General features: G+C 36.8%; 1 protein-coding gene across 1 annotated transcript in view; it reads right to left on the reverse strand.

The window, feature by feature from the left end:
• LOC118267848 (parapinopsin-like) overlaps positions 1–12,606 on the reverse strand; it is a 91,758-nt gene that overhangs the window by 29,198 nt on the left and 49,954 nt on the right. Inside the window, exon 3 of the mRNA XM_050694342.1 lies at positions 8,567–8,726. Coding sequence (XP_050550299.1) covers positions 8,567–8,726 — 160 coding nt within the window. The remainder of the gene's footprint in view (positions 1–8,566; positions 8,727–12,606) is intronic.

A 12,606-nucleotide genomic window follows, 5' to 3' on the forward strand; every position in this document is an offset into this window, starting at 1 on the left:
AATAAATCAACACTAAAAGTTAAAACCTTCATCGATACTAAAATTCTGACTTTCCACTGTCAACACAGAGTGACAGTATATATCAAAACTAACGCAGCTAAACATGTGTATCAATAAAAATATTACTTTAAATAGAAATATAGTGAGAAAGCAACAAGAAATAAATGCGAGAGTAGCTCCAAAAACCCAATGAGCGCTGACTTGTGTTCCATAAGACTGCGCTTTCTAATACTTGTAATTAATACTAGTAACATGATCAATGAACGAAGTACACCCACCTTATGTGTGGATCACTCTATCCTAGCTCCTGTGGCCTTCTTCACAACCTACACAATGATTGGCAATTACTTAATCGGAGGTTATAAAGGAAAGCACGCTTCGAAATTCCTGCAAGCATACGCTTTGGTTGTGTGCTGTTTCTTACACGGACTCCTATCCATGTCTGTGTTCCAAGAACTGAAGCAGATGCGTCCTACCTCAGCCTTGAAACTGAACGGTATTCTACCCATGTTTACCATATTACTGCTAGCAGCTGATCTTGTGGTTGTATTATTCTCTAACCGCCGAATGCCATCTCCACCAGATTCGAGGGACAATCCTATTGTATAGTACACAGTTTAATTACCTGTTTTGTAAGTTAATTTACTTTTACAGTGTATTTTGTAGTGGTATTAAATTGTTACTTTTATGGTGTTATACTGAAGTTTTCTTGGAATGATTAGAATCGTGCTGTAGTTGAATATATACATATTTGTCGCCAGTCTTTCTATTTGGATCCCATAAGAGGCAACTAATATGAGACTACAATTTTGACAAAGATACTTTGATTGAATCTTTTAAACTGCAATCTCTAACCCGTCTTCCAAGCGTGGAGATTTATTTATATTAGGAAGCTCAACAGTGATACGGGATGTTGATGATAAAGAATAAAGAAATCATGATTTATTGTGTCACTTGAATCACATTCATTTCCAGCTAATATGAATAAACCCATCCATTTGCTGTCTATCTGGGGGCTTACTCATGAATCCAATTCTGATCGGCAAAAGTCTTTCTTAGTACAATGTCAGACTATTTCCACTAACCTGACAAAATGTCACCGTACAAGACGGTGGTGTGCCAAGCTCAGAATACTTATCAACAATTGTGACAGTAATATTTTCCCGACATAAATCTAGACCTACAAGCAGACGGATTTCGTGCTTCGAATCTAGTATTACGCCTCAAAACTAGAATATTAGTAGAAGTTAGAATATTAAAGCTTTAAATGCCATATACCCATCATGGAATACAAGTATCTGAATGAGGGGTTTCCTATAATATCCACGATTGGCGGCGGGTTAGAAATCGTAGTTATAATGGATATATTTTACCAGGGCACCATGGCGATGCTACCAGTCGCTGCTACCAACAAAATGTATACAGCTCTATAGAGATTTACACCTGGTGTCCGCTTGGTTGCGCAACCAACATAGCGGCGCGGCTACCTCGGACACATAGAATCTTACTGGTCACGTATCCACGTTGGTCGTGACCAGTGTTAACCGGGATACCACGGCGGCGCAACCAGTCGCTGCTACCAACAAACTGTATGCAGCTTTATGGCGAGATATTCACCTGGTGTCTATCTGGTAACCAATGTGGCAGCGCTACCACCTTGGACACCTAGTATGTTACTGGTCACGTATCCACATTGGTAGCGTGCGTACCACTGATTAATATAATGGTGAATGGTATCTCATGGATGTTTTGATCTTGGTCTTAGTTTTCGGGCTTATTATGTACATAAGTATGTTTTATTATCAAGCTAGCCACCGATAGTATTATTAAAAAGCCAGCCCTGCTTATAACCTCGCTGATAGACTAAAGTAATTCAAAATATAGAATGTTCTAATATTATAAAGTATTTCGCAGCTCGTGACTTCGTTTGCGTGATTGTTTCCCGTCGTCTCATGGGAAATTTGGATACATTCTTTTGTATCAATTTGCATGGTGATTGCTGAGCTCCTAAGAGCTTTGAGAGTTGTGAGGTTATTTCTTTTTTATGTCTTTAAAAAATACTAGCTACTTCCACGCGGTTTCACCCACTTTGCTCGGCTCCTGTGTATGGTAACGTGATGTTTTATACCCTATTGCCTTTCTCGATAAATTCGCTATCCAACACAAAAATAATTATTCAAATCGGACTTGTAATTCCGGAGATTAGCGCGTTCAAACAAACAAACAAGCTTTATAATATTAGTATATATTTATTAAATAAAATTGAATAATGAGAACATAATGTACCGGAGTGTAACAGTTATGGTACTTTTTAAAAATACTTTATGTGAATTTCTTAAAAAATCCGTTATGTCATATTTTTCTCTAATATATGATCAGGACGACTAAATCCAGTAATTAATTAACTCCAGAGATAAAACTGTTGGTAACGAGCTAAAGAAAAACAAAACAAAAATAGGTACCTACTTATTTTCTTTTCGGGCGCCTGCAGAAAACGAGCGAGCATCATGTTGCAGTCTACGCGATAATTACACTAACAAGCGCCATTTTGTTTTCTTTAGTTATTAATCACTCTTTTTCTCTTTACTTACGTTACTAATCTGTACACTTTCGATCGTAATTCTAGAGACTCTGCGGACTACCTAGCGGGTTACCGGGCGGGGATCGCGAGACGATCTCCGGCCACCGTAAGTGCGGGCCTGCGGACGGCGAGCAAGGGTAGCTCACCGCACAGTGTTTTAGAAACCCTTGCCGGAGGACATTTTTAGCTAATAGCATATATGGATGTAGTTAGTCCTAATAACACAAATTGCAAAAGAAACCCCATGTCAATTATTTTTAGTTTTCGAGAAAAAAATACTAAAGTTGCTAATTCGGAGTGTGGTTTAAATAGGTTTTTCTTTTATCTTTAAAATAAAGAGCAAAATGTAATATCCGGATTTTATCATATATATTTACGTGTTATTCAAGCTTTACAACAGGTATAAATTGTAACTAGGTACAAAGATATTTGCAAAAAATGCATTTTCAGTTTCTATTTTTTATTTTTATATTAGCATGGTTTCCGCACGAAATCTTCATCGCAAATGATAGTTAGCCTTTTGTACTATGTACTTGAATTAAATCAGCCACATAATCCGTGGTATTACAAAGTTATGTTCAATTGAAAAAAAAACTAAGCGCCTATATTATTACTAATAGCAAAAGTGACGTCGTGATGTTTGCAATTAAAAAGCGTGTGGTGACTATTACTAGGACCTACGTAATTGAAAGAAATACACAATGAAACAGGTATATATTAAACATATCTATATGGTAGATTAAATAAGAATTTATTTTAATCATCCTCTTCTAAAATATCGACTTCTCTAGATAAAATGCCTGTTGGGCTTTTGTCAGAGCAAGCAGCAGAGACGAGAAACAAATACTGGCGTAGTGATCGCGAACATCATACCAGAAAGATAGACCGCAAAAAAGTAATGTTAGATTTGTTTCACCGAGCTCTTGAATCGTCTGATCCAGTAATATCTAGTATTAGATTAAAAGAGCGACAAAATAGTTGTAAAAAAATACCTCTGTCGGCTCAGGTACGCTCTTTGTTGGAAACTGTAGATGTTAGCCAGGACTTAGTGGACGAAGAAGACGTGGAATCATCATTATCTCCAATGGAAGATATTGTCTCTGATAATAATAATGATACAATCATTTTATCTAGAGAAGTCGATATTTTAGAAGAGGATGATTAAAATAAATTCTTATTTAATCTACCATATAGATATGTTTAATATATACCTGTTTCATTGTGTATTTCTTTCAATTACGTAGGTCCTAGTAATAGTCACCACACGCTTTTTAATTGCAAACATCACGACGTCACTTTTGCTATTAGTAATAATATAGGCGCTTAGTTTTTTTTTCAATTGAACATAACTTTGTAATACCACGGATTATGTGGCTGATTTAATTCAAGTACATAGTACAAAAGGCTAACTATCATTTGCGATGAAGATTTCGTGCGGAAACCATGTTAATATAAAAATAAAAAATAGAAACTGAAAATGCATTTTTTGCAAATATCTTTGTACCTAGTTACAATTTATACCTGTTGTAAAGCTTGAATAACACGTAAATATATGTGATAAAATCCGGATATAAAATTTTGCTCTTTATTTTAAAGATAAAAGAAAAATTAAATAAAAACCTATTTAGACCACACTCCGAATTAGCAACTTTAGTATTTTTTTTCTCGAAAACTAAAAATAATTGACATGGGGTTTCTTTTGCAATTTGTGTTATTAGGACTAACTACATCCATATATGCTATTAGCTAAAAATGTCCTCCGGCAAGGGTTTCTAAAACACTGTGCACCGCCCGAACAGAACCAGACCCGTGCGTGCGGCGCGTCGCGTTCCGCGCGCGCCTCAAAGAGCCATCAGACCACCACAGATGGGGCCCAGCAGGGCTGATGCCTGACCCGGAGCTGCGGACTACCTAGCGGGTTTACCGGGGCTCCGGCTCGAAAAGCAGGAGAAGGAACGGGGTGGTTTTTAGTCAGTAAGAGTCTGACACTCCCTCTCGCCTCACCCAAGGCGAGAAAAGTCATTGGATGATTTTCCCCCCTCAAAAAAAAAAAAAAAAAAAAGCGGGTTACCGGGGCTCCGGCTCGACAAGCAGGAGTAGGAAACCTTAGACCTAACGTTTGGTCTAGAGATCTAGAGATAATGTTAACTCTATCTAGAGTTAGTCTATTAAATGACTCCATGCTTACTGTTTATAATTTAGACCTACATCGAAAATTATAATAAAAAAAAGGAAAAAAGAAATACATATCAATTGGTATTCAAGTAACAAAATACAGTTACTTCAGTACAGAAACAGTAGCCATAATAAATTATTATAAAGATTTTTTTAAACACACTCATAATAAATAAGACAGGGAGAGAGAGATAGAGAAAGAGAAAGAACTGTGTTTTCTGATAGGTATAACCTGCTGGGTATTTTCAAAGCCCGAGTGAATAGGTTACTTATGGGCAGACGTGCTTCATCGTAGGCCGCATCATCACTTACCATCAGGCGAGGTAGCGGCCAAACGTCGACCCATTAAATAAAATTGTATAAAAAAAAGAAAGAGAGAAAGTACATACATAGAAAACAAAGCAATAGAAACAAATTAATGGTGAAAAATCACACAGGAAGCAGGTAAGGTTAAGGTATGTAGTTAACGGTACGAGTAAAAAAATAAGGCGAGAGGCAATTCCTTACATCGGGCGAAACAATATGTATTCATTAATCGCAGTACTAAACCAGCCTGTTTGTAAAATGTATGCGAAAATGTATCTACACTAACTTACATTAAGGTTATTTATTGTTTGAATGTTACCGTGATTCTGTACAATCGTAAGAATTCTCGGTGGTCATGTGTTTGCTGTGAAACTGTCAAGCAAGAGGTCTTGGATTCGATTCGGCTCGAATACCTGTACTATTGTGGAATTTGGGAATGTGTTAGGCATATGGCAATAGATTGTCCTACTACAATACATGGGACTTAAAAATGTTACTAATAACATCATACAAATAATAAAGTTTATTTGTTTGGATGTTGGGATGTTTGTACGTCAATCACGCTGAAACTATTAAACGAATTTTGATGAAATTTGGTATACAGGCAGGAATGAACTGACTTGGACGAACACGGGCGAAACCGCAGACAGAAGCTAGTGATACAATTAATAAATAAACGATACGTTACAGGTTTAAAGTACTCCCCTGTCTGCTACTTTAAGAAAAAGTCGTGATGTTAAAAATATTGTTAAATTTAATGTAAACATAAATTCCAGGAAATGATAAGGATTAAATTTCCTCCAAAGTAAACCGAGATTCAGTGTGATCGCAAAAAACCTTTCGTTTAAAAGTTTTCCGTTTTCATACCGTTTGTGGCTTCGGCAATCTGAAGCCAATCTAAACAGGAGATAGTATTATTACGCCAGAGGATTCCAGTCACAATGTTTTGGTGTTAGCTAAAAATTATAATCGTAAAAGTAAAAATAAGTAAAGTAAAGATTGTTTACCTTTTCCACCTAAATAACTGAACATATTTTGATGAAAAGTACAAATTCAGACATAAAATTAACAATTCCGTTTTTTTTTTAAAATACGTTGCCCCACACTACACTACACACTAGGATATTCAAAGCCACAGGCAAAAGCTGGTTTCAATATTATACTTTTGCTACAATAGGTATCCAATATCCGAAGCTGCGGACTACCTAGCGTGTTACCGTGGCTCCGGCTAGAAAAGCAGGAGTAGGAACAGGGTGGTTTTTAGTTAGTAAGAGTTTGACACTCCTCGCCCATGGGCGAGGCGAGGAGTGTCAAACTCTAACGCGGGAGAAGTCATTGAATGATTTTACCCCCTTAAGTCGTTGGCTGCCAATAGAAAACTGTTGAAGGCAAATCCTCCACTAACGTCGGTCAGAGGTGACCACCACGGCGTTCAATGTGATAAAGAAAAGGTATCTAATATGCATATTGAAACCTTATCCCAATACAAATCAAATTCAGAATTGTCCCCAAAGAACAAGAAAACATTTCGAACCCAATAAAACTTTTTGGAGACAAAATCTAGGTCAGATTCACCATTATTTATTACTTACTTAAAAACTTGGATACTACCAGACCACGAGACATCTAACTTTGCAGATTTGTTTAAAAAATATGTATTTATTCATCTTATACTGTCTACTTTGTTTAAACCGCTGGGAATTTCATTTTCACTGTGTTGGAAATTTGAAACTCGTCTCATTGGGTAAGTGACAGTAAACGTCTCGTACCTTTAACACTTAAATATCTGAACTGATTTTGATGAGAAACACATTCAGGCTATAAAATTATCAATTTCGAGATTAGGCCCAAATCACACCTTACAGAAAACCGACGTGTAACCACGCTTACGTTGTGAGAGTGAGGTTACCAATTACCTCCTTCCGCATCTTAAGAAACCCTTAAATCCTATAAGCCCCAAAAGGCCGGCAACACATTTGTAACGCCTCCGGTGTTTCGGGTGTCGAATCAGAAAAAATATAATAGGACAGTTTCTAAAATTGTTGAACTATCCTTATCTCTATATGTAAAAATGTCAATTGCTGTTCCTTAGTGTCGCTAAAACTCGACAACGGCTGGACCAATTTCGTAGATTTTGGTCTCGAATTATTTGTAGAAGTCCAGGGAAGTTTACGTTTTGATTTCGTTTAACGTAAAAGAAACTTGTAGTAGGTATGTCCTCTAACTTCAATTAATAACCACCCTCGCGAATACTAGGCCAGCGAATTAGCTTGAATTTATAAGCAAGAAAAACGCCATACGAGATTATTTATCTCCCTAAAAAGTTGTACACAACTTAAGTCATAAATTGTACACATCTGTGGTGCATACTTGGCTATTAGAAAAAGTAAACGTTTACTTGTTTCCTTGTTTCAGTGGCTTGTGTATTGTTTATTAGAATTAGTTTCGTGACCACGCACGTTAGATCCAGTTTGATATTACTGGGTTAAGCAATTAATTCAGTTTTCATATACTTTCTTATTAATAGCATGAAATCTAGATTGGATTCTGTTGTAGTCTATGTCCGTAGTTCAGTATAGTTTTTTATGGTATAAGCCGGGAAACGAGCAGACGAATCACCTGATGGTAAGCAATCGTCCCCGCCCATAGACGTCAGAGGCGTTACAAGTGCGTTGTCGGCCTTTTGGGGGTTAGGAATTAAGGGGTTGTTGATAGTACTGTAGTTAATAATACCAATATAGACCAAAACCTCTATTTGCTATAAAAATATGCTTTGGATAACGTTTCCAAGATAATCTTCCATAATAATCAATTTCCAGGATAATTATTAATGAAAACACAAGTTCACCTACAGACACAAGCTATAAGTAACTCTATGTACAAATGATAGGACTCGGTTTGCCTTGGTGTTGTCAATCAATCACTGTCTCCCACCTCTATACGTCCATTAGGAGATACATTCGCTTTGAGTAGTTGCTGAGTGACAAGTGAAACTGACTCCAAGGGTGAGCCAAGGACCTTGGTAGCGGTAAATGAAATATTTTTAGGTAAGTACTCAACTTTCATCAAAGTTCGGTTATGATTTCTGGAGGTGAGATATTTCTTTCTTAAAGTACAAATGACCATAATTATATGTATCGTCATGACTTTTATATAGGCAGAGGTATATATTACAAAATGCAATGCGACTGGACAATGTACATCCACTTTTCACCATTTATAAGTCCTCTGTAATAAGGGATGAGCTTATTGCCATATACCGGACACGATTTCAGCTACCGTGCTACTACTCAGAAATTTTCGAAGAACCGAAAAAACCCTAGTAATACTTTGCCCGACGTGGGAATCGAACCCGAGGCCCTTGTCAGGCAGTCGAACTTGCGACCACCCGAGCAACGACGCAGTAAACCGAAATCGACAATCGGACATAAACTTATTCAGTCTGATTAAAATAAATGCCATTACTTTAAGTTTACAACATATTATAAGAACAATTTAACTCACCTAATAAAGCCATGAAAAACCCGTAGAGAACACACATGGTCTTCCCGAAGATCCATCGATGGAACAGTGCTGATATGAGTGTGAAGGGATTCCCCAGCACTGACACTGAGAAGTCGGAGAACACCAGGTTGAATAATATTATGTTGAGCGGTGTCCATAACTGAAACAAAGAGAAAAATTTAATTAATAAAGATACACCCTATGAAGTTGCAACAAATTGCAACGTCACGCCTTTTATCCCTGAAGGGGTAGGCAGAGGTGCTCATTACTTTTCACCATTCGTGTTATAAGTTCCATGTAATAGGGGGGTGAGCCTATTGCTATATACTGGACACAATTCCAGACTCCGTGCTACTACTATGATATTTTCGAAAAACCGAAAACACCCCAGCAATACTTTGCCCGACACAGGAATCGAACCCGAGACCCCTTGTTCGGCAGTCGCACTTGCGACCATTCGACCAACGAGGCAGTCTGTTGAAGCAAAGAGATGTCAGAACTGAATTTCGCTTTAACATAATGCGTGCCTTTTTACGTAGCGTGCGGGACGTTACTAACCACGCCCCTCTCTATTTTCCAATATGCAGTCCCATACTACAAACTCGTTGCCTATTGTCCACATTTTAATATGCCACTTTCTGAGCGCTTATAACCTATCTATACCTTTTTACTTATAATCAGTGATAGGAATAGGTAGTACTTATTAGTCTTAAACTTTGAACAGAGAAAAGAAACGGAGACTTTAATTTTATTGTAAGTTTCGTGAGACATACTAAATTAATTATTATGTTATCGGCTTACTCACGTAACGTTTTGACGAGGAACTCGACTAGTTTCACACACGACGCGGCGATTGTCGTGTGTCGCGGAATGCTGCTCATGAATATAAGCCTCTAGCATGGCTTGAAACTAGTCGACTTCCTCGTCAAAACGTTACGTGAGTAAGCCGATAACATAATAAGTAATTAACGGAGACTTCCATAGTACTATATTTTTTCCAGAACAGTAATTAAAAACATTAAAAAATTATGTTATTTGGAATAAGTCCGTATTGCTAAATATCTATTTACTCTCTCTATAAGTAACAGCTATTTGGCAATAGGTTTACCAAAGCATATTCTATTAGTGAACACAAATATAGGGAAGTTCACATTAATTACCAGTTAGTAAACGATATGCTGATCTAGGAACAGAACCGTTCAAAGCTACGTTCAACTATAAAGCTAACAATAGCCGTACGTGACTTGAATTCGATTCCGTTTCAATTATATCTAGGATCGCACTATCCAAGGGTTAGGTATTATTGCTTTGGTTTCACATTTTGAATTTACCATCGATTGTATATAGGTACTAGTAGTACTTACAGCGTTTTGCCATAAGCCATAAATAGAAATCTGTGCAATATAACTAAATCGGACGGACAGACAGACATGACGAATCTATAAGGGTTCCGTTTTTTGCCATTTGGCTGCGGAACCCTAAAATAAAAATGTGCTTTGTTTTTTGAAGATATAAGATATTATTTTTTTGTTAGTTTTTTTTTGTACCCATTTTTGGGACATTATACTGTATAAAATTGTGGACCACACTGTACACTATGGATGCATTAAAGTGATTTGATTTGAAGAGTGAAAAATACATGCTAAGAGTGATTTTTCACCAGAGATGTGCTATGTAGCTATGCTACGAAACTGCCATAGCTAAACTGTAAAACTATATACACTCCTATTGTCACAATCCTGTTGTGCGTTTACAAATAGACCTGCAAGTTCTCATTTACATCGCACCCAGAAGAACAATTTGTGGAATATTAAAAAACAAGTTGGTCAGCCACCACGTCAACTATGCAGACACTAAATAAGGTTACATTGATTCAAACATTTTAAATTGACATTTGTTTTCTTCAAATTACAATATCAATATTTATTTAGAGTACACCGATGTAGTAATAACAATTATATTACTAAAACAATTGTTATAAGTAACTTTATTATTGTAAAAACTAAGTAAGTTCAAACTTTTTCGTTTTTTAGTTTACGTAACTTATTATTTACTTCCTTGTTAACTATTACGTAACTCTATTTACAAAGATAGTTAATTACTTAGGGAAAGCTTTTAAGGTTTCATTGTGAAAGTGAAAAATCTTTTGACGCGCCGGACTTTAGTGTTCCGGTGTTTTCATTGTTGTATCTACTGTAGATTCTGTCTTACACGAGTTACAGCGGTTTTGGGAGGTTGTGGCAGTAAAATAATCATTTTGTGTTAAACTGTGGGATCCAAAAAACTATGGTAATAGATCATTGTTTATTGTATTAGTAATCAGGATAATGAAGTAAAGGATAAATATAACAAACTCACATACATGTAGAAAGAATAGATGAAAGTAGATTTACGAATGAAATATATAAGGCGGATATGTATAGGGCCATAGGGTAGAATGTGTATTTATAGAGACCACATAGGCGATATATTAAAGAAGGCCCAAATTAACAGTACCTTTAACCGATAAGCATGCTTGAAAAGACTGACGACTGTTGATGAAGCGGTGTGTAAGATTCGTAGCAAATTTCGTTCCATTGTCTCTTCTTACCCCCATGGGAGACAGGCGTGAGATTATGTTTGTAGGTTTGCATAGAATTTTCGCTAGTTACATTATATTCTCATCCACCTTATGTAGAAAAAAAAAACAATTACCAAGTCTATTTTGATAGCTGAAACATGTAATAGTTGAGTGGTCAGTAACTCATATTGTATTATTAGTGTCTTTGTTCACGAATTAGTTAAATAATTGTTTAACAATTGTGGTCCCAGTTCCAAGAACTCGTACGTTTCCTGCAAATCCTTTGATAATTCTTCCCGGGACCATGAATGTATGTGCCTTTGTTTGTTTATGGATGTGTTATGTAACACCTTATTAGTTATTATTATAATATTTCATTCATTGCTTAGAACCACGGTTTGTTACGTTCTATCTATATTAAAAAGGACTAGCTTTATACCGTTGCATGTTTTACATTATAAAATAACCTTTGGCCCGGGGTTTCGCTCGCGTTAAGAAGTATTATTATTAGTGAGAGTGTGTTGGACAAGTGCGTTGCCGGACTTTTGGGGGTTAGGAATTTAAGGGTTGTTGGGGAATCGGGGCTTGGGAAGATTAGGAAGGGGTGTCATTGGGCCTCCAGTAACCTCACGCACACAACTCAAACGTTGTTTCACGTCGGTTTTCTGTGAAGCCTGGTTTCAGTGTCACTCTGGTGGAGTCGGCCCATTCGTGCCTAAGTATGGGTCTCCCACACTTAAGTATTTAATCAATAACGCCCATTATTGCGTAAACGAAACCACAAGTATACCTTACTACCAACACAAACGACAACAATACAATTTTACGTAAATTTGAACCTTGAATACAGTTACAAACGGGATTAGACCTCACGTGTCTTAATAAATTATTAATTGGTTAACAATGGATCACATTGGACTAGGCTCGTTATAGACCCATTCATAAGCCCGTCACATTGGCCTATTGTGTGTCCTAGACGTAATTCAAAATGTTTAGACTGTACCCAGTCTATATGACTCCACATGAACCTATACAACTAGTATAAACTGACCATCGAATGTGAGAAAAGGTTATATAAAGCCAGACCATGATAAACTGGATATGTATAGGTCTATGTGCAGCTATGTATACTTAGAATGGAGGTTTATATCTATAGGTACTTCTTACTTCTAAGTTTATTTTGTTTCAAGCTTGTTAGTTCTTGTAGGCATAGAATCTATAAGAAAAATGGAGGACAATAGCCTTCATATTATGGCTATACATGATAAGCCACATATAATAATGCTTATTAATAAGTCGCCCATAGACTACCGGACGAACAAATCAACTGAAGATGTCATATATACTACATCGCACATGTGAAGTTTACATGCGAATAAACATGGATAGAAAATCCCAACAAACAACTTTGGGGCAGAAAGCCCGCCAGGCACGATCAACTCGTTTGATACGACCAAGGAACCTTCTTTTCTTACGGAAC

This window comes from Spodoptera frugiperda, chromosome 6, assembly GCF_023101765.2.
Source record: "Spodoptera frugiperda isolate SF20-4 chromosome 6, AGI-APGP_CSIRO_Sfru_2.0, whole genome shotgun sequence".
NCBI lineage: Eukaryota > Metazoa > Arthropoda > Insecta > Lepidoptera > Noctuidae > Spodoptera > Spodoptera frugiperda.